Source organism: Aphelocoma coerulescens, chromosome 27 (genome assembly GCF_041296385.1).
Source record: "Aphelocoma coerulescens isolate FSJ_1873_10779 chromosome 27, UR_Acoe_1.0, whole genome shotgun sequence".
Lineage (NCBI taxonomy): Eukaryota > Metazoa > Chordata > Aves > Passeriformes > Corvidae > Aphelocoma > Aphelocoma coerulescens.
Window position 1 is genome coordinate 5,412,705 of NC_091040.1, and position 18,178 is coordinate 5,430,882.

At 50.3% G+C, this 18,178-nt stretch overlaps 1 protein-coding gene across 3 annotated transcripts in view; it reads left to right on the forward strand.

The window, feature by feature from the left end:
* The window catches only part of MYO1D (myosin ID), a 156,522-nt gene that overhangs the window by 59,836 nt on the left and 78,508 nt on the right, over nucleotides 1-18,178 (forward strand). For all 3 annotated transcript variants that reach the window (XR_011146736.1, XM_068996795.1, XM_068996797.1), the window contains exons 15-16: nucleotides 4,028-4,194; nucleotides 8,775-8,982. Coding sequence is in view for 2 of the 3 variants with exons in the window: in XM_068996795.1 (XP_068852896.1) it covers nucleotides 4,028-4,194; nucleotides 8,775-8,982 (375 nt within the window). In the remaining variant the exon portion in view is untranslated. The remainder of the gene's footprint in view (nucleotides 1-4,027; nucleotides 4,195-8,774; nucleotides 8,983-18,178) is intronic.

The window sequence follows — 18,178 nt, forward strand, 5'->3', positions numbered from 1 at the left end:
TAAATCTCTTAAAATTGTCCCAGCTTATTATGTGTCACCTTCTTCTCCTTAAGGAAAGGGGAACAAGTGTCACTGGGATGGGTTGAGTTGAAAAGACTGATCTCTCCAACTCCCTGACAGGAGGGTGCAGCCAGGTGGGGCTCTGCTCCCAGGTAACAAGTGACAGGAGAAGAGGAAACAGCCTCAAATCATGCCAGGAGAGGTTTAGATTGGCTATCGGGAAACCTTTTTTTTACTGAAAGGGTTGTCCAGCCCTGGCACAGCTGCCCAGGGCAGTGGTGGAGTCCTCATCCCTGGAAGTGTTCAGAAATCTGTAGATGTGGGACTTGAGGACATGGTTTTGTGGTGAACTGATGGTGGTGCTGGGTCAGCAGTTGAATTTGATGATCTTAAAGGCTTTTTCCAGCCTTAATAATTCTGTGAGTCTCTGAACTGCCATGGCAGAGGAAAGTGCTCGGTGGTGGTGACCTTGGAGAAGACCTTGCACAGAACGGAGCTGTCGCTCAGCTGCCTGGTGTCACATCATGGAATCATCATGGAGTGGTTTGGGTTGGAAGGGACCTCAAAGTTCATCTCAGAATCATGGAGTATCCTGAGTTGGAAGGGACCCTCAAAGATCGTTGATCCAACTCCTGGCCCTGCACAGACACCCCAAGAGTCCCACCCTGTGCATCCCTGAGAGCGTTGTCCAAACACTCCTGGAGCTCCTTGGGCCCTGACTGTTCCCTGGGAAGCTGTTGTGACCATCTCATCCCCCCCCTGCCATGGGCAGGGACACCTTGCACTCTCCCAGGTTGCTCCAAGCCCATCCAACCTGGCCCTGGGGAAGCCGTGTCCTTGGTGCTCCTTCCTTGTCTGAGCCCCCTGCTCTGAGGAAGAGCCGGATGAGGAGAGCTCTGCCGGTGTGCTGGGAGCTGGGCACAGATTCCCCGTGTTCCCAGTGCTCCCAGTGCCCTGTGTGCAGGAAGAGGAGCCAGACAAGGCTGGGAATGAGCAGTTCCTGACGTACTTGGGGAGCGCTGGAGTGGCTGGGAGAAGGGAGATGCTGCAGGAACGGATGTTGCCCACACATCCTCTGCTTCTCCTGCACTCCTCACACCCATCCCTGCTCCTGGGCTGCTGCCGGGAGGGTGGGCAGTGCCAGGATGCTGCCAGCTCCTTGTGGGTGCTTGGCTCAGCTTTTGCTGTCTATTCCCACCGCAGGGACATTTCCTGGAGAAATCACAGCCTGGTGCTGCTGATCCCATCCTTAGGAAAGCAGGGAAACCTTCCAGCCCAACACTCTCCCTGGAAGATCCAGAGGCTTGTCTCAGCTTTCAGGATAGGAGGCTCTGCTTTCCAAGGCCTCCCTCTCTTGGCCCATTTGTGGCTCACACTCATCAGGGAGTGGAGGATCCATGGGCTGCTCCATGGTGCTGCAAAGCTGCAGGTTGTGCCAGGGCTAGCCAGGACAGCCACAGATGATCCTGTTCCCTCAGTATTACTGAAGGGAAATGGCAATTTGGGGCCTTTAAAATTATCCTGAGATTAGGTAAGTGACCTCAAATCATAGAAATAAGGCTGAATCATGGACAAATCATAGAAAATATGGCTGAGGGGGACCTTAGGAGTGCACCTAATTCACCTCCTGTTTGAGGACACCTCTGCCTGTATCTTCCCTTTGCAGGCTCTTCTCCCCACTGGTGGATGTTCCCTCCTTCCCACAGGCATTCTGTTCTCACTCCTCCTTTTCCTGAAGCTTAATTTGAATTTTTATACTGAGGTTAAAGCCATGACTTCTTTGTCCTATGTTCAACTTCTTTGAACATTTGCATTTCCTCGTATCTATCCTTTAAATACACAAAATCTCCCACCAGGGGGGTTCTGTGCCTCCTTGGTCCTTCTGGGCTAAAACCTCAACTCCTCTGAGTCACGTTTGCTGGATTTTTGATCTTTCTTCTTCTTTCCTGCACTGACTCACATTCCCACTTGAACTGCAGTGCCCTGGCTCTATGAGATGCTCAGAAAACTAGAAATGTGTTGGGTTTTTTGTCTTGCAGTTTTCCTGTTCCTGTACCCTTTCCTACAAAAACATGGATTTGCCTCAGGTCAGCTGGAACACCTGGATCTCTTTAGCACCACGGTCAAATCAGTTTTTCATTCTTCATTGACCAACTCTTTCTGCTTGCTAAACGTGGAACTTTGCATTTGTTCTCACTAAATTAATCCTTTTTTTTTCCCCAGATCATTCCTCCCCTTTGTTACCATTGTGGGTTTTTGAGGCCATCCAGGAGTGCTGGAACAGAACAGGCTCCTCTGGAGAATTCCTGGGCTTTCCCTTTTGGGATCCCTCAGGTTCCTCAGGGCAGCATTAGAGGTGGTTTCACAGGCATTGGCTTCATCTGGTCCAGGTTGCTGAAAGGCCATTCCTGGTTATCAGCTGTGGTTATCAAAGGTGACATTTTGTCACCTTAACGATGTCACCCAGGCTGTGTATTCCCCTTATCCCCATGTCAGATGGCCGTGAACTGCCTTTGGAATGCTGCAGTTTGTGTGTATCTGTGACGTCCTCTGAAGGTCTCTGGTCATACTGGGACCTTCTGAGCTCACTGGGATCCTCTTGGAGTTCTCTCTGAGGCTGAGGCTGGGTGGGCTCTGCCAGCCTGCAGGATGTGCTGCTCCTTTTGCAAGGGCTACTTAAAAAGTTTTATCTCTTTATATTAGAAGAATAGAATTTGAAAAGCTACAGTGGGCTTTCTATGAAGCTGTGCCAGGGGGGTCAGGCTGGAGATCAGGGAAAGGTTCTTCCCCCAGAGGGTGCTGGGCACTGCCCAGGCTCCCCAGGGAATGGGCACAGCCCCGAGGCTGCCAGGAACACCTGGGAGTGTTTGGACCGTTCCCAGGGATGCCCAGGGTGGGATTGCTGGGGTGTCTGTGCAGGAGTTGGACTGGATGATCCTTGGGGGTCTAACTCAGAACATTTTGTGGTTCTATGATTATTAATTGCTTTTCCACACACCAGCAAAGTTAAAAGTGGGATAGCAAAGGCCAACCAGGAAGAGGAAGAAATCACTCCAAAAGCCAGTGGGATGGAAGTACATAAGGTTAAAGGCTTTGTAACCCCCCCTCAAAGGCTGGTGTGGTTACAGATCATATTGGCCTAAACAAAAACTGCCTTTAATCTCATAAAAATAAAAGTAAACATCAAAATACTCCAACAGACCTGGGTGGGGTTTATCTCAGGGTGCAGGAGGGCTGGCAGGGAAAGGAGTGTGACCCCGTGGGACTCACCTGGACATCTGGGGTCGGCCCTGGCAGCACAGGGCAGGACCTCTGCAGGGTGGAGTAAAGGCACCTGTCCCCACTGCGCCTTCCCTGCCCCCTGCAAGTCCCGGGTGGTGCAGGAAGAGGAGCTCATGTCCTGGTGGCCTGTGCTTGTTCTGAGGAGGGGGTGGCTGGAGGCAGCTGGGTTTGGGGCTCCATCTTTTCCATCGTTCAACCGTGTTGGAATTGGGGGTGTCTGACTTGGCTCAGCACAGATAAAAGTGGTGACCAGGCTGCTTTTGGAGGTGATGCTGGGAAAGCTCTATCCAACATGGCAGTGAATTCCATGAATTCCACGGGTTTGATATCCATTCTGAGGACTGGTGTTATTATCCTCAAAGCAGAGGAGGAGGGGGATGTGGTGCTGGGTGGGTGCACAGCACAGGCCAGTGGAGCTCCAGTGGGGAACACGTGGGTCCTGTGAGGGGTCATGGCAGGGTGCGAAGGAGGGGAGTGTCAGAATCACAGAATCAGCCAGGCTGGAAAAGACCTTTGAGGCTCATTGAGTCCAACCTATGACCTAATACCACCTTGTCACCCAGACCATGGCACTGCGTGCCACATCCAGGCTTTTCTTAAACACTGTTATTGTCCCTTCCATTTTAACCTTCTGATTCCTGCTGAGCAGCCAGGCCTCGTGGGCTGGGCTCACAGCTTGTGCAGGAAGGGCTGTGTCTGCACAGAGTGTTCTGCCCAGGTGACACTGCTGTGATCTGTCCCCCAGGAGCCCTACTACGTGCGCTGCATCAAGCCCAATGACAAGAAGTCCCCGCAGCTCTTTGATGAGGAGCGGTGCCGGCACCAGGTCGAGTACCTGGGGCTGCTGGAGAACGTGCGGGTGCGCCGGGCCGGCTTCGCCTACCGCCAGACCTACGAGAAGTTCCTGCACAGGTGAGAGGCTGCGCAGTGCCTCGGGCTGGGCTCGGTTTAAATCAGCTCCTGGTTAAGCTGAAGCAGATCCCACACGACCATGGATGCTCTGGTTCACCTCTGCTGAGGTGCTTGTGCTGCTCAGGCTCAGGTCCTTATCTGCTGAAACGCACTGGTTGTGTTACTCTGCAGCAGGAATGTGTAATGAGGTGCTTCCCCTGAGTATCACCCTAAAACCTGAGCTAATTAACTGGTGTTTTCTGTCTGAATTGTCTGATTGTTGCAGCGAGAGAGACACACGGACGTGGTGTGTCTGGGGGAGCACGTGATGGTGCATGGTGACATTATGTGGGAAAAACCCCTGGACTTTAAAACTGGGGGTGGTATCATGACCCCGTTAAATGTGTTCTTGATACTTCTTGTCTGCTTAATTCCTGCCAGACTTGTGACAAATGACATGTTTTAGATTGAAATTTGTCTTAAGTCTTCGCTAAATTGATGTGGGCCCTGCGAGTTCAACCTGCTCTGATGGAACAGTGAATGGAGATTTTGTTCTGTTATTGAATCAGGTGAGAAAAGGGCTGTGAGAGTAGAAAAAAATTAAACTATCCAAGCAGGTGGGATGTCATGAGTTAGAAACTAAGTGCTGGTGAAAGATCTTTTGCTGTTCACAGTGGAGATTTGCCTGGATGTATCATAATACCCAAGGTGGAATGAAAGGCTCTGGCTTCCTAAATCCAGTCTGCAGCGCTGGGGATCATTCCTGAACCATTCTGCAGTAGATAGAGTGTTCTTTCACCTCACATGTGGAATTCATTACAATTTACTCTTAAGATTTGTGTAATCGCTATTAATATAAACAGCTGCTTGGTTTTTAATGAATGTTTGATGAGCTCCCGTGAGCTCCAGCCCAGCAGTGTTTGCAGCCAGGAAGCCAAATCAGTGCATGGCAACTGCTTCAGCTTTTTGGGCAGCTGGAACAGGAGCCCTGCCTAGCCCTGGAGTGGGATTTGACATCCAGAGTGAGGGATCAGACACTGTGTGTGTGGTGTTGCTCCACGCCTGGTCTGCAATGGCTTCTCTAAATTCAAAAAAGGAGAAAAATATTCCTCTGGCCTGGATATTGTTTTCAGGTTTTTTTCAATAATTCCTGGTTCCTTGTCTTTGGGTGAGCCATTCCCTCTTAGGGGCTGGGGGATGTGATCTGTGGTACAAGCTGCACATTTCTGAGCTGATTTTGAGCAGGGATCACACAGGGTTTCTGTTTCTTTGTATTTCCCAGGTTTACTGGGAGACTGGGAATGTGGAGGGGACTCCAGGCCCCTCAGCTCTGGACTCCTGCCCTGTGTGTGGGGCAGTTTTAAGACAGATCTTGAGTAACTCACAAGAGGCAATTTTGGGATGTAAATTGATCATCTGTTTGCTTCCATTTGCAAAGATACCATGGAGTTCAGGTCCACAAACAGATATTTAACTCCCTGACAGGCCCCTGAGGCTTTCAGGTGTTCTCAGCCCAGAACAGATCCCTGGGGTTTGTTTTGCTAATTCTTCTTAGGGGCCAGGAGATCGAGATCAGGATATAGAGAGATAAGAGGTAACACGTATATAAAGTTATATATGAGCACGTGTGTCTGGGTTTTATCTATACGTGTATATAATCTCAAAAAAATAACTTCTCTTTCTGTAGGAGAAGAGTTTGTTGATATTTAGCCCTAAATCCTGTAAGGTAGTTGGTATCTCCTCTCTCAGTGGGGAACGAAATGAAGCACAGTTAAGGCCATTATAAATGTCCTTTCCAAGCTTTCCTTGGATAAAGAAAACCTTCCTTTGAGCTCTGTGCAAGCCAGGCTGCCCTTTCCAATTTGAAATATGTTGTATTGGACAAGGAGAAGTTGTCCTTTCCCGTGGTCACAGCATCAGCCAGTTGGGTGGCACACGTGGCACTAACACAGATGGGGTGCATTCTCTTGGTTTAATATATAAATTACCATAAAAAAAAAAAAAAAAAAAAAAAAAACAAAAAAAAAACAAACTGATTTCGTTTCAGGAAGGGGTTTGTGAGTGTAATCCAACCCTTTCCACACGGAGGCATCCATATGCCTATCCCAGGCCATGTCAAACATAGCATGGAATCAACCCTGAGAGCTGTGAACAGCAGGCTGGGAGGGGCCAGCGAGGCCCAGCTGCAGCTGCACAGCCCATATTGTTCCTTAAAGCTTCACCATTTAGTGGCTTGCAGAAATCTTGGTTCTTAGGAGAGCTGGACTGGGAAATGTCCAGGAGCAGCCTCATGCATGTTGGGTGTTTCCATAGGGAGGTACAGAGGGGAAGGAGAAACAAAAGGTGGCAGGAAGAGGGTGTTCCATGTCTGAGTGACTTTGGAAGCTGTGGGGATCTGCAAGCAGGAGAGGGGCAGGGCTGTAGTGTCAGGGAGCAGATTTATTCCAGACTCTGCCTGGCTATAATTAGTGCCAGGCCAGGATTGTGAGTGGCTGTGGCATCCAGGCCGTGCCCTGTGCTGCGGGGAAGGAGTTGGTGGCATTGTGTGACACGTGCTGTGGGAACAACGGGAACAGCTGGAGAGCTGGGATATTCCACCTGCTGTGGCTGGGAGGAAGGGGGGCCATGGGCAGGGGGTGTCTCTAATGCCACAGCTCGGGTTGCTGTGGAAAGGAGGAGGAGGGTTTGACATGTGGGGCAGGTTTTCAGTTCTATGGCATCCCTTCTCTCCTGAGCTCCTTGGTGGGGCAGGCCTGGCTCAAAGCCTGGGTCCCAGCCTGATCCATAGGCTGGGTCCCACATGATCCATAGGCTGGATCCCACATGATCCATAGGCTGGGTCCCAGCCTGATCCATAGCCTGGGTCCCACATGATCCATAGGCTGGATCCCACATGATCCATAGCCTGGGTCCCACATGATCCATAGGCTGGATCCCACATGATCCATAGCCTGGGTCCCAGCCTGATCCACAGCCTGGGTCCCACATGATCCACAGCCTGGATCCCAGCCTGATCCATAGCCTGGGTCCCAGCCTGATCCACAGCCTGGGTCCCACATGATCCATAGCCTGGATCCCACATGATCCACAGCCTGGGTCCCAGCCTGATCCATAGCCTGGGTCCCACATGATCCATAGGCTGGATCCCACATGATCCATAGCCTTGTCCACCGCCTGTTTCCCAGCCTTGTTCCCAGCTCAGGGGGTTGCATTACCACTGCTTTGCTCTTTTATTTTTCTTTTTGCTAACGTAAGTGTCTCAAGGTGAGAGATTTTTCCCAGTGAATGAATTATTGCAGGAACATTTTCCTGATGAGATCAGGGAAGAGAATCCAGCGTGCAGCATTGGTGTCCCGTGTCCGTGTGTGTGAGAGAGCAGGAATGCTTCTGCCAGCACGTGCTAAATCTTCTCCTGGGAGCCTGAAGGGGGGTTTATAATCCTGTTTATTTATCAGTGAGATCCCTGTAACCCCCGGGGATGGTGTTCCCTGCTCAGGCACAGTGTGCACCTCCACTTTCTCCCACTTCCACAGCGTATTCCAAAGGCTGATTTGATGAATGAACGCAGCGCTGGGATGTGTTTCCATTCCGGCTCTTCGAGGCTGTTCCGAGCCTCCTGCGGTGCCGCCACTCCCAGGAAAAGGGTGATTGTGAGGCCGTTTAAGTGTAACTGAGAACTGAGAGTGTCTGAAGCATTGAGATTGATGCCTGCCTTGGCTGGGGGCTGTGAAGGGCGAGGTGGCTGAGCTCGCTGAGTGCTTGTTTTATTTAGGACACGGCTGCGGGTTCCATTCCAGGGAAAGTGTCTATTACAGCTCTTATTATGTCCATAAATCTTATGCAGAAAATTCATTGTTGCTTTTTGCAAATGCCTGTTCCCCTAATCAGCATTTCCTGGGCTGGTAAATCTTACAGAGCTCGGGCTGATGCCGGTACTTCAGGTTTGATTTGTAGATGTCTTCGTTCCAGTCTGCATCTCTCTTTAGTGGGAAAATGAGTTTGGGGAGTGAGGATGGGAGGAATGGCTGGCCCACAGTTACAGGCAGTGTTTGCACAGATTGGGGCAGTCAAAGCTCTGCTGCTGGGGCAAGTGACAGAGTCTGGTAGAAATGCATGAGAAAAAATTACTTGCAGAATTTTTAAATCCAGGTTTTCTGACAAAGCAGTTGGTTGCAGATGGCTCCTTATGCAGAATGTGAAAAAACCAAAGCTTTCCTTCTTTACAAACAAACCCCAAACCAAACAAAACCCAACCAAACAAATAAAAATTAAAATTGGATACTGAAGGTGTGAATAATGGAACAGACAAATCTGCAGGAGGCCAATGCTGAGTTTGTCCCCTTGCATCAGTTCAGTGCTGATGAATTCAGCCCCTCCCAATATTATTTTTCAGCATCTCACAAAATCATGCCTCTCCTTTAGTCATTTTTCTTGTCTTTTGAGGATCATGATTCCTACACAGGATGCCTTGAGACTCTTCCATCTGTACTCAGTTTTATTACAGTTTAGTTGATCATTTTTTCCAAAACCAGTTGAAGTTTGACCTTCTCGAGCACCTTGGTGGCAAGTTCACATTTGTAAATTGTACCTTTTAATTCCAGGTACAAGATGATCTCTGAATTCACTTGGCCCAACCACGACCTCCCCTCAGACAAGGACGCTGTGAGGAAGCTCATCGAGTGCCACGGCTTCCAGCACGACGTGGCCTACGGCAAGACCAAGCTCTTCATCCGCACGCCGCGCACTCTGTTCACCCTGGAGGAGCTGCACGCCAAGATGCTCGTCAGGATCGTCCTCTTCCTGCAGAAGGTAAAGCTTCCAGCACCTCAGAAACTCAGCTCCGGTTCCTTAAACCACCCTTGCTCTCCTTTCTGGCTCTGTTGCTGCACAGATTCCAGACTGCTGCACTTTGGTCACTGCTGGATATTTTCAGAGCTCTTTCCATTGTGCTCTCTGTAGCCTTGGTGTGGTGGGAGCTTGCTGTGAGCTGTAGTACCTAAAAAGTTGTTCATCACTGTTTAAAAACTTGCTCTGTTCTCAGTGGAGAGAGCATGCCTGGGAGCTTGAGGGACTTTTATGGCTGAAATGTAGAATCACAGAACTCCAGGCTGGTTTGGGTCAGGAGGAACCTTAAAGACCAGTCCCACCAGGCCTTGGGACAGGATGCCCAGAGCAGCTGTGGCTGCCCCATGCCTGGAAGTGTCCAAGGCCAGGCTGGACAGGGCCTGAAGTAGCCTGGTCAAGTGGATGGTGGCCCTGCCTGTTGAGCTTTTGATGGGCTCCCCTTCCTTCTCGGACCAGGGTGAAAGAGCAGAGGAGGCTGCTGTTCTGCTAAGTTCTTTATTTCATAGTCTCATAACTTTCTTGAAGGCAGAGTTCAAGGGGTTACATGATAAAGCCAAGCAGCAACAGCAAACAGCAGGCAGAAAACAGTTTCTTCTAATTTTAGTTTCCTCTATAATTTTTTTCTTACAGAAGTGTGGATTATATTTGTTAACTGACCAATAAGATTAACACACAATTCTAGTTTTCCTTTTCTTAACCTATCCTGGTCTAATTCTAGCAGTTGTGAATCTTACACAAGTGTTACACAGGTATTACACAGATTTGCATTTACAGTTTCTACCAGCTCTTATTGTTTATGTGAACACTCTATCTAAAAAATGTGAACAGTGTAATTCTATCTAGATTTTGTCTAAAGTAAAGAATTCTTTGAAAAGGTAACACTGCTGCAGCAAGACCTGTGTTTAAGGTCTCTGCTGCAGCTTTTTAATGTTTAAGGCACTTAGCATATATTTCTACTAAAAGTTAAAAATCTCTATTTCTATTTCACTTTGGTGTGGCTTCATGTATCTCAGCTTGTCCAAAGGTTTTTATTCAACCCCTGTGCTTTGGCTTCCCTCTGGGCCTGAGTCGAAAGAAGCTTTCACTCCAACACCTGCCCATTGACTGGGTGAGCTTTCAGGTTCCTTTTAACACAAACCATTCCCTGACTCTGGTGTTAGTCCTTGCTGAAAACTGTGTCTGTACGAGACAGATCTGTCTGGCAAAGAGCAGAAATGGTGGGGCTGACTTTTCCCTGTCAGGCAAAGTTGATTAGTTCAAGACTTTTAGAAATTAATTTGTTAAAATGCGTATCTTCTGTGAAATTCTTGGAACCTGGGAAAGAACAGAACCTCTGAACCCATTCCTGTCCCTCACAAATAGAAGCTGCTGACAGATGGGTATAAAAACTTGACAGGGCAAAAGCTCTGCAGGGAGCACAGGTTTGCACAAACTTTCCAAACCTGATGGATGGAATGGGGAAGAGCCTGAAGGAGAAACTCCCCCTGGGAGCTCTGAGTTCTGTGGAACACTCACATTTGTGGTGTCTGCAGCGCCTTGGATGTGATTCCCTTCCTGGAAAGCCAACCAGTTTGGCCAGTGTGGGAGCAGAAAGCATCGAGTCCGGGGTTGGTCCCTTGTTCTTTGTTGTGCTGAATGGTTTGTGTTTAGTAGGGAATTCTGCACCTTCCATGTGCAGTGAGTTTTTTCAGAAGGGCCAAGCTCAGGCTGTGGAGGATGCAGGCCCTGCCTGTCCCTGAGCTTTGTGCTTCAGAGTTTTCTTCCCTGCTCTGAGTATGTCCTGCTGCTGAGCTTCCTTGGGCTGCTCAACATCTTCTCCCACCTTCCTTCCCTGGAAAGGGCAGCACTTTTCCAGAAGCTCCATCTAGCTTATTCTCCTGGGGTGGCCTAGGGCTGATCTGTGGGGCCCCCCACACCTCCTGGGAGGTGTTTCTGGATCCTCAGCTGTGCTTCCCCCGTACTCACTGGGGTTTCTGGGGAGGAATTTCCTGCCTGGAGCCACTTTGGTGCTGTCAGGGAGGTCACAGCTCTAACCCAGAGTCTCTTTCTTCCCAAAGAATGGGGTGAGCTAATGAGCTCCTTGTGGAATAAAGCTGCAGTGGGGGACTGCTTGCTCCCAGGTGACTCCAGCTTTCCTATTAAACCAGGGAGGAATTGAGGGGTGACCTTTTTGGAAATTGCAAGGTGCAACTACTGGAGAATAACTTCAGAGCCCCAGGCCATGTTGCTGTGGGAGCAGATCATGGCTCAGTGAGCTCCAAGCTCCTCCTTCAGATAAATTCAGCGAGAGGCACAATTTCAACAGCAACTTGTCAGTTTTGTGAGTTTGCTGCCAGCTCCAGAATTACACAGTCTGGGCTGGGATCTGGACTGGGCTCAGCATCAAAGAGAGAAGGGCAAAGGATATTTTTGCCCCTGAAAGGTAATTACCTGCTTAGGAGTAATGGATCAACTCCCTGGCTACACGAAGGCTTTTGCTGCCGTGGTTTTGTGTGGCATCAGGTGTGGAATAACTGTGGTGCTTCTGGGGGTTTCCTTGTTGTTACAGTGAGCAAAAGTGATAGAATTTAAAATGCTGGTGTACGCTGTCCTGTGGCATCACAAACCTCTCTGCCCTGTGTTCGGCTCTCCCTGGGTGGAGAGGGACCAACATGAGTCTACCTGAGGACTGAAGTAGGACATAGAGGCATCTTTTGGTTATTTTTCTGTGAGAAACCTCCAGGGAGGTTCTAACTTACCTCATAAAGGATTTGTGGGGAAAACACAAACTCCTTCTCTAGTGCTTAAGGTACTGAGGACTCTGGAGAAATCTGGATATCCTCCTGGAGCTCCTTTCCTGTAGCTGAACCCTCTCTGCTTGCATTCACTGGATGTTCTTCAACCAGGCTCTCAAATGCTGGCAAGAGGATGCAGAGAAGTTTTTCAAAGTCCTGGAACTTGCAGCTAAACCAAGAAACACTCAATGAATCAGTAAATGCTTGTTAAACAGCCCATCAGCTAAAGAGCAGCTGTTGAGCTGATGTCTGTAGGTAGGGATTAGAGACCTTGTGCAGTGTTAACTCTACCCGGAAAACGCTTGAGTTTGTCTCCAGTTTCAGTGTTTCTCTTATTTCCTGTTAACTCTGCTCCCAGCCCTGTCTGGGATCCCTCCCGTGCTCTGCTGCCGGCAGATGGGGCCGGTGGAGTCGGGCAGTGCTGGAAAAGGAACAGTCAACAATCAAAAATCAGACCAGAGGAGGGATCTGATGAGGGCTTCTCTGAGCTCTGAAAGCATCAAGGCAATTTTGCCTGTCATTTCTGTTCTCAGCTTGCTTTCAATTGTTCATTAACAACTCACGGGGAAATGTAATTCTTGCTCTTTTCCTTCTGTAGTTTTGCCTGTGAGCATCAAAGGCTGAGGGAGACAAACTGTGAGCACATCTAGAAGGACTTGATTTTCTTTTAAATAACTGAGCCTTCTCTTGCATTGGAGTTCCTCAAATTTGAATTTAGGAAGAGGGAAAGATGAGAGGAGATGAAATGTGGTGTTGTGACAATGGGCACTTGTGTGACACAAGCTGAGGCAGATGTGAGGAGCAGCCTCAGAGCAGCTGATGCCAGCCTGGGGCCCAGGGGTGTTTTCCTCTGCACAGGAATGAGTGTAAGTGAAAGAATCCACATTTAGCAGCTCTGTTTCTAACGATGTGTATTCTGTGGCTTATTGCTCTCCTGCAAATCACGAGGCTTTCCAGAAGGGATTCAGTAATTATCTGGAGAGCTTCATCATCCAGTGACCCCTAACCCTGCAAACAGGGCTGCTGCCTTTGTGTAATGGTGCTCACAAGTTTGGTTAAATTGAATTAAAACTGACTTCTAGTTTAAATAGATAATTTTACTTTCTTTTGTTCTATATCTCCTGGATGTCTTCACCTTTAGATTTATCTTCCACGCTTCTTTTTTTTCCATGGTAAAATGTCAGTGAGATTCCAGGCTGTAATTTTCCTTCTGCCCCAACGCAGTCAGTGAGCAGATGTGATGTGATTTAACCGTGGCAACTTGCTGGCTCCAGGAGAATTCAGCAAGTGAGAGCTGTGTCCAGTGTCACAAACCCCATATGGCAGCAGGGATGTCACACCAAAGGGTCACTTCAGAACCCCCAGCTGAGATTGCTTCATGTGGTGCTTAAGGGTTTATTTGCTGTACCTGCGCTCCTGCCAGCTCTGGGACTGTCACCCTGAATGCAAATGGAGCAGCTCTAATGTTAATCATGCAAATAAAAAATAAAAAAACCCGCTGCCATGAAGCTCTGCTGCTTTTCCTGCCCTTGGAAAGGCTCCCACAGGCTCATTAGCTGTGCAGAGCAGAGCTTTGTTCGGGGAAGAAAGCCCGGGCAGCCGGCACGTGCGGGCTGCGCAGATGATGGCTCCTGTCACTATAATTTACTGCACTATTTCGGTGTCATTTTATCAGGCCGGCACAGCTGCGTATGGAAATCACTCCCGAAATCTTCCTGCCTGGCACGGAGGCAGCAGGAATGTCCTTGAGTGCAGCCCGGCCCCTCCTGGGACACAGCCCGGCAGTGGGGGGAGCCCCGGGGGGCAGCAGGGCTGGGAGAGGCAGTGCCGACCCTGGGACATGCCCTGGGCATCCCAAGGTGTCCTTGGGCATCCCAGCGTGTCCTGCAGCCCGGATGGGCTCTGCAGAGGCTCGGGAGCTGCCATCACCATGGCAACGCTCCCCAACCCGCGGGGACAGCAGCACAGAGCCATGGCTGACGTGTCATCATTCCATGTCATCATTCCGTGTTTCACCTTCCTGCTCCAGCCCCACGAGCCCTGGCAGCTCGGGACACAGGGAAGCCTCAGCCACACAGGGAAGCTTCTCCATGGACACAGGACGTGTTTCCTGTCGGGTTATGGAGGGGCAGGAGCAATCCAATGGGGGCTTGGGCCAGTGACCCAGATAAAAGGGATGCAGTGGATTTGCCTCTGGACTCCAGGCTTTTTCCATCCCGAGGGAGTGTTTGTGAATGCTGAGGGAACAGGTCTATAATGACATGTGGATTTGTTTCCTGGACCCAGGCTTTGATCTGGAGAGGCTTTGGCAGGCAGGAGCTGTGACAGGAGATGCTGTGGCTCCTTCCCAAGGAGCAGGGGGTGGGAGCTGCCAGGACCAGGAGCAGGGAAGGAGGAAGAGCTGGCTCTGTCTCCTGCGCCAACACTGACTGACCGCAGGTTTTAGGCTGCTGCAGCTGCTGTCAGATGGAAGGTCCATGGACACCATGGTTGTGCCTCCCAGAGGGACAAGCAGGCAGTGCCTTGGGAGCAGCAGGGCCAGGGTGCACCGTCTCTCCTGAACACTTCCTCAGTCCCACTGGATTCGGGATGACATGAGCTGGGAATGGGTTTTTCCATTCAACAGCACCCCCTGGATTTTCTCCTTTCCATGTCCCATCAGGTGTTAGGTTTTGCAGCTGCCTTTGGCAAGCTCAGCTGGACACTGCAGGGGAGGGACCTGGCTGTGTTTGGGTCCCTGCAGGCACCAGCCTCACGTGGCACCCTCAGTCCTGCACCAGCATGGCAGGATTTCACTCAGGACTGGAAGCGTGAAGGAGAGAGAAGCTGGAGAGGGACTTCCAGCTTCACTTCCACTGTGAAGCTGGAAAGAGACTTTTTGCAAGAGGAGGGAGTGCCAGGACAAGAGGGAATGGCTTTGAGCTGAAAGAGAGTAGAATTATATTGGACATTAGGAAGAAATTCTTCCCTGTGAGGCACAGGGTGCCCAGAGCAGCTGTGGCTGCCCCTGGATCCCTGGAAGTGTCCAAGGCCAGGCTGGACAGAGCCTGGAGCAACCTGGGATAGTGGAAGGTCCCTGCCCATGGCAGGGGGTGGCACTGGGTGACCTTTCCTGTCCCTCTTAACCCAAACCATCCTGTGATTCCATGATTCTGTGGACATCTGTCACATCCCTTCTCAGTCCTCTCTTCCATGAGAAGTGTCCCAGGTAATTTAATTTCTCCAGGTTTGGAGGTTGTTCTGTGCTTCTGGCTGTCCCTGCAGCCTTTACCAGTACCAAACACTGAAGGTGAGGAAATGACCTGTGGTTCAGGACCTTCAACATGAAAAACTCTACCTTGAATTTTCATGGGATGAGAGAATGTTCCTGCCTCCCTTTGATGGCAGCAGCTTTGTTCTGGTGACTGGAAACTTCTGTGCTTCCCTGACACTGGAGCTTTGGCAGTTCCCATAATCTGTTGATACAAAGTTGGCTCCTCCCCACCACATTTTCCTTCCCTGGACGGGGAGGTGGTCACAGCCCCGAGGCTGCCAGAGCTCCAGGAGGGTTTGGACAACACTCTCAGGCAGAGGGCAGGATTGTCAGGGTGTCTGTGCAGGGTTGGATGATCCTTGTGGACTCCTTCAGGAGATTCTGTGATTCCTGGTGTTGCAGAGGCAGGAAATCCTGCAGAGCGCATCCAGGATTAACAGTGTGTCCTGTCAGGTCCATGGGACACCACAAAGGACACCCATGGACCAGCAGCTCCACTTGGGGGGTGGTTGGGAGCTTTCCCAGGATTTGGAATCTCATCCCTGTCCCAGAGCATGGGGGGGCTTTGCTGCAGCCATGGCTGAGCTGCAGAAGGAGCTGCAGGAGGAAGCTGGAGCTGAGATGTGGCTGCATCCCACACCTGGGACCTGCTGAAGCACGGCTCCTTGGGTGATTTTTATGTTCATTATTGGACACGCTCTTGTTAGTGCCAGCTAATTAATCTCGGAGTGGGACCCTTCTCTCTTCCCAGTCTCTGCAATATTGTTGCTGTTAAGCGAAGCAATAGAATGAACATTGTTCAGCTGACTCATGTGAAAAAACAGCTCTCAGCAAATGCAGCAGCTCTTCCCCCTCGCTGCTCTCTGAGGTGATCGGGGAGCCTTTGATTTAAACTCTTTGCCTCAAACCTTTGTGGGATCCGCATTCACTCAAGCTGGGAAAAGGCAGGTCACAAACTGGGGCTGTGAGCGGGGTCTGAGCCACTCCATCACAGCCCTGCTCTGTGAGGAGGTGACCCTTTGGAGCAGTCAGGAATGGGATCACTGAGGATGGGAGCATTTCTCCGAGGCCCCGTGGCCGCCGCGTGTGGGGCTCCTCTGCTCTGGCACAGAAATATTTAATAACCCTGCCCCTGTGAGAGCCCCCAGAGCTGAGCAGGGAGCTCCGTGCCTGCGTGAATGATGGGCTTTGTGTGGTTCTCTCCAGTTGGGCTGCCTGGAGGACAAACCATGAGCTGGGGCACATGGAATATTGATCATGGAGCAGTCCGGGCTGGGCCGAAGGAGGGTGGTGGGAGGAGGTGTTTGTGGTGCAGCTGGAATGGAGGAGTTTTCCAAGGTTTGTTTCCTTGCAGAACTGCTCCAAAATACAGCGCTGGGGTTTAATTTAGCCGAGCTGGGTTTGTTTGCTGAATCCTGGGCATTTGTTTGCTCGCTCATGTGTTTGGATTGGGAGCTGTGTGGGTTTTCTGCACTCATAGGGATTGCAGCATCTAGGTCAAATCTAGATTATCCCTTTTTCCATGGAAGATGCACAGGCGAGGCGATCCCTGCATCCTGGGCCCACCCTGGCTGCTCTGCTGGCTTTCCCTGTGCTCTGCAGGGCCCAGTTCATTGTTTTCCTTTATTTCTACCTCTTTTTTTCCCCTTTTTTCAATAGCACCTGGAACAGCCTGCAGACAAGGCTGTAATGCATAGATTGGTGTGGAAGATTTATGTTCTGCTGAGGTGATGGATGTGACCTGAGTGAGGTTTCTTTAATCTGAGAAACTCTGCTAGAAGCTCACTGAGGTTTTTAAACTGATTCTAAATGTGTGTTCAGATCTTCCCTGCCATTCACCTGAATTTTAATTTATTAAATTTTAATCAAAAAACACGTGAATTAAACATTCTTTAGAAAAAAAAAATCAGTGCTTCCCCTAAGATGGGATGTGTCTCCTGCTTTGGGTGGATGCTGTTTGTGCAAGCCCCTGGTTTAGAAGCTGCCAAAGCAGCTGCTGCACTGGGAGTAGTGGGATCATCCCCGGGATCACTGCTGGGATCACTGAACACCCGGGGCTGTGCAGGAGGAGATCCCTTGGTCTGGAGGTTTTCATGTCCCCAGGGGTCACTTCCACCTCTGGGGTGCCTTAACTGAGGGAATAAAAGGGACTGGAGGAAAGCCCCTGGATCCCTGGAAGTGTCCCAGGCCAGGTTGGATGGGGCTTGAAGCAGCCTGGGGCAGTGGGAGGTGTCCCTGCCATGGCAGGGGTGGCACTGGGTGGTCTTTAAGGTCCCTTCCAACTGGGATTTGGGATTCCATGGTTGATGTTTCTATGAAATATCCCATTTTAAAGGCTGTGGAATTGGTAGAGGTCTCTGGAGAGTGAAGAAAGAACAAGGAGCTCCCTCACTGGGAGCAGCTGTAGAAATAAATATTCTTTGTAATGTTCAGGAATTTCAGCTGTGTTCAGACTTTGTTTTTCTAACCTTTTCCTTTCTGTCTATCCCTCTCTTAGCCCTTTAGTCCTGGTTTCAACTGCCCTCCTAATTTTTCCTCCCCTGAATTTTAGGAGGACAAAGCATAGAGAAGGCAAAGGTATTGAAAGAGGTGAGGGGAGACTGTGGGTGAGGGCTGGATGGGGGAATGTTGTTTGGTTTGTTGCTTGGTTTATGGTGCTGTTTGGGGGGGGGTTAAGCCAAAAACCTCCTTTTCTTTCCATTTTCAACATGATCACCATTATGTCTCTGCTCTTGTGTCCGTGATTTGCTCACGGGCCCTTCCCTGCCTGCTCACACTGAGGAATCAACACATGCTGCTGGTTATTCCCCTCCCCTGCCGTGTCTCCTCGGGCTCTCCTCATAGGGACAATCCATTCCGTGTCCTGTTCCTCTGCTCCTGCTGGTCCCTGGGCTGTGCTCTGATCGATGGCACAATCGACTGCCTTGGAGTCTGTTCCAGAGGGGTCACTTGGAAAACTGTCACCAAACCGTTTTTTTTGGGAGCCATCGAATCCTCCACCCCCTCCCTCATGCCCCACACGAATCTCCAGCTCCTCATCCCTCTGGAATGTTGCCAGACTCTCCTGGTGTCCTCTGCCTGTGGTGCTTGGCTGGCAGTCGGTGGCTCCGTGTCTGTGGCTGGGATTTGGGAT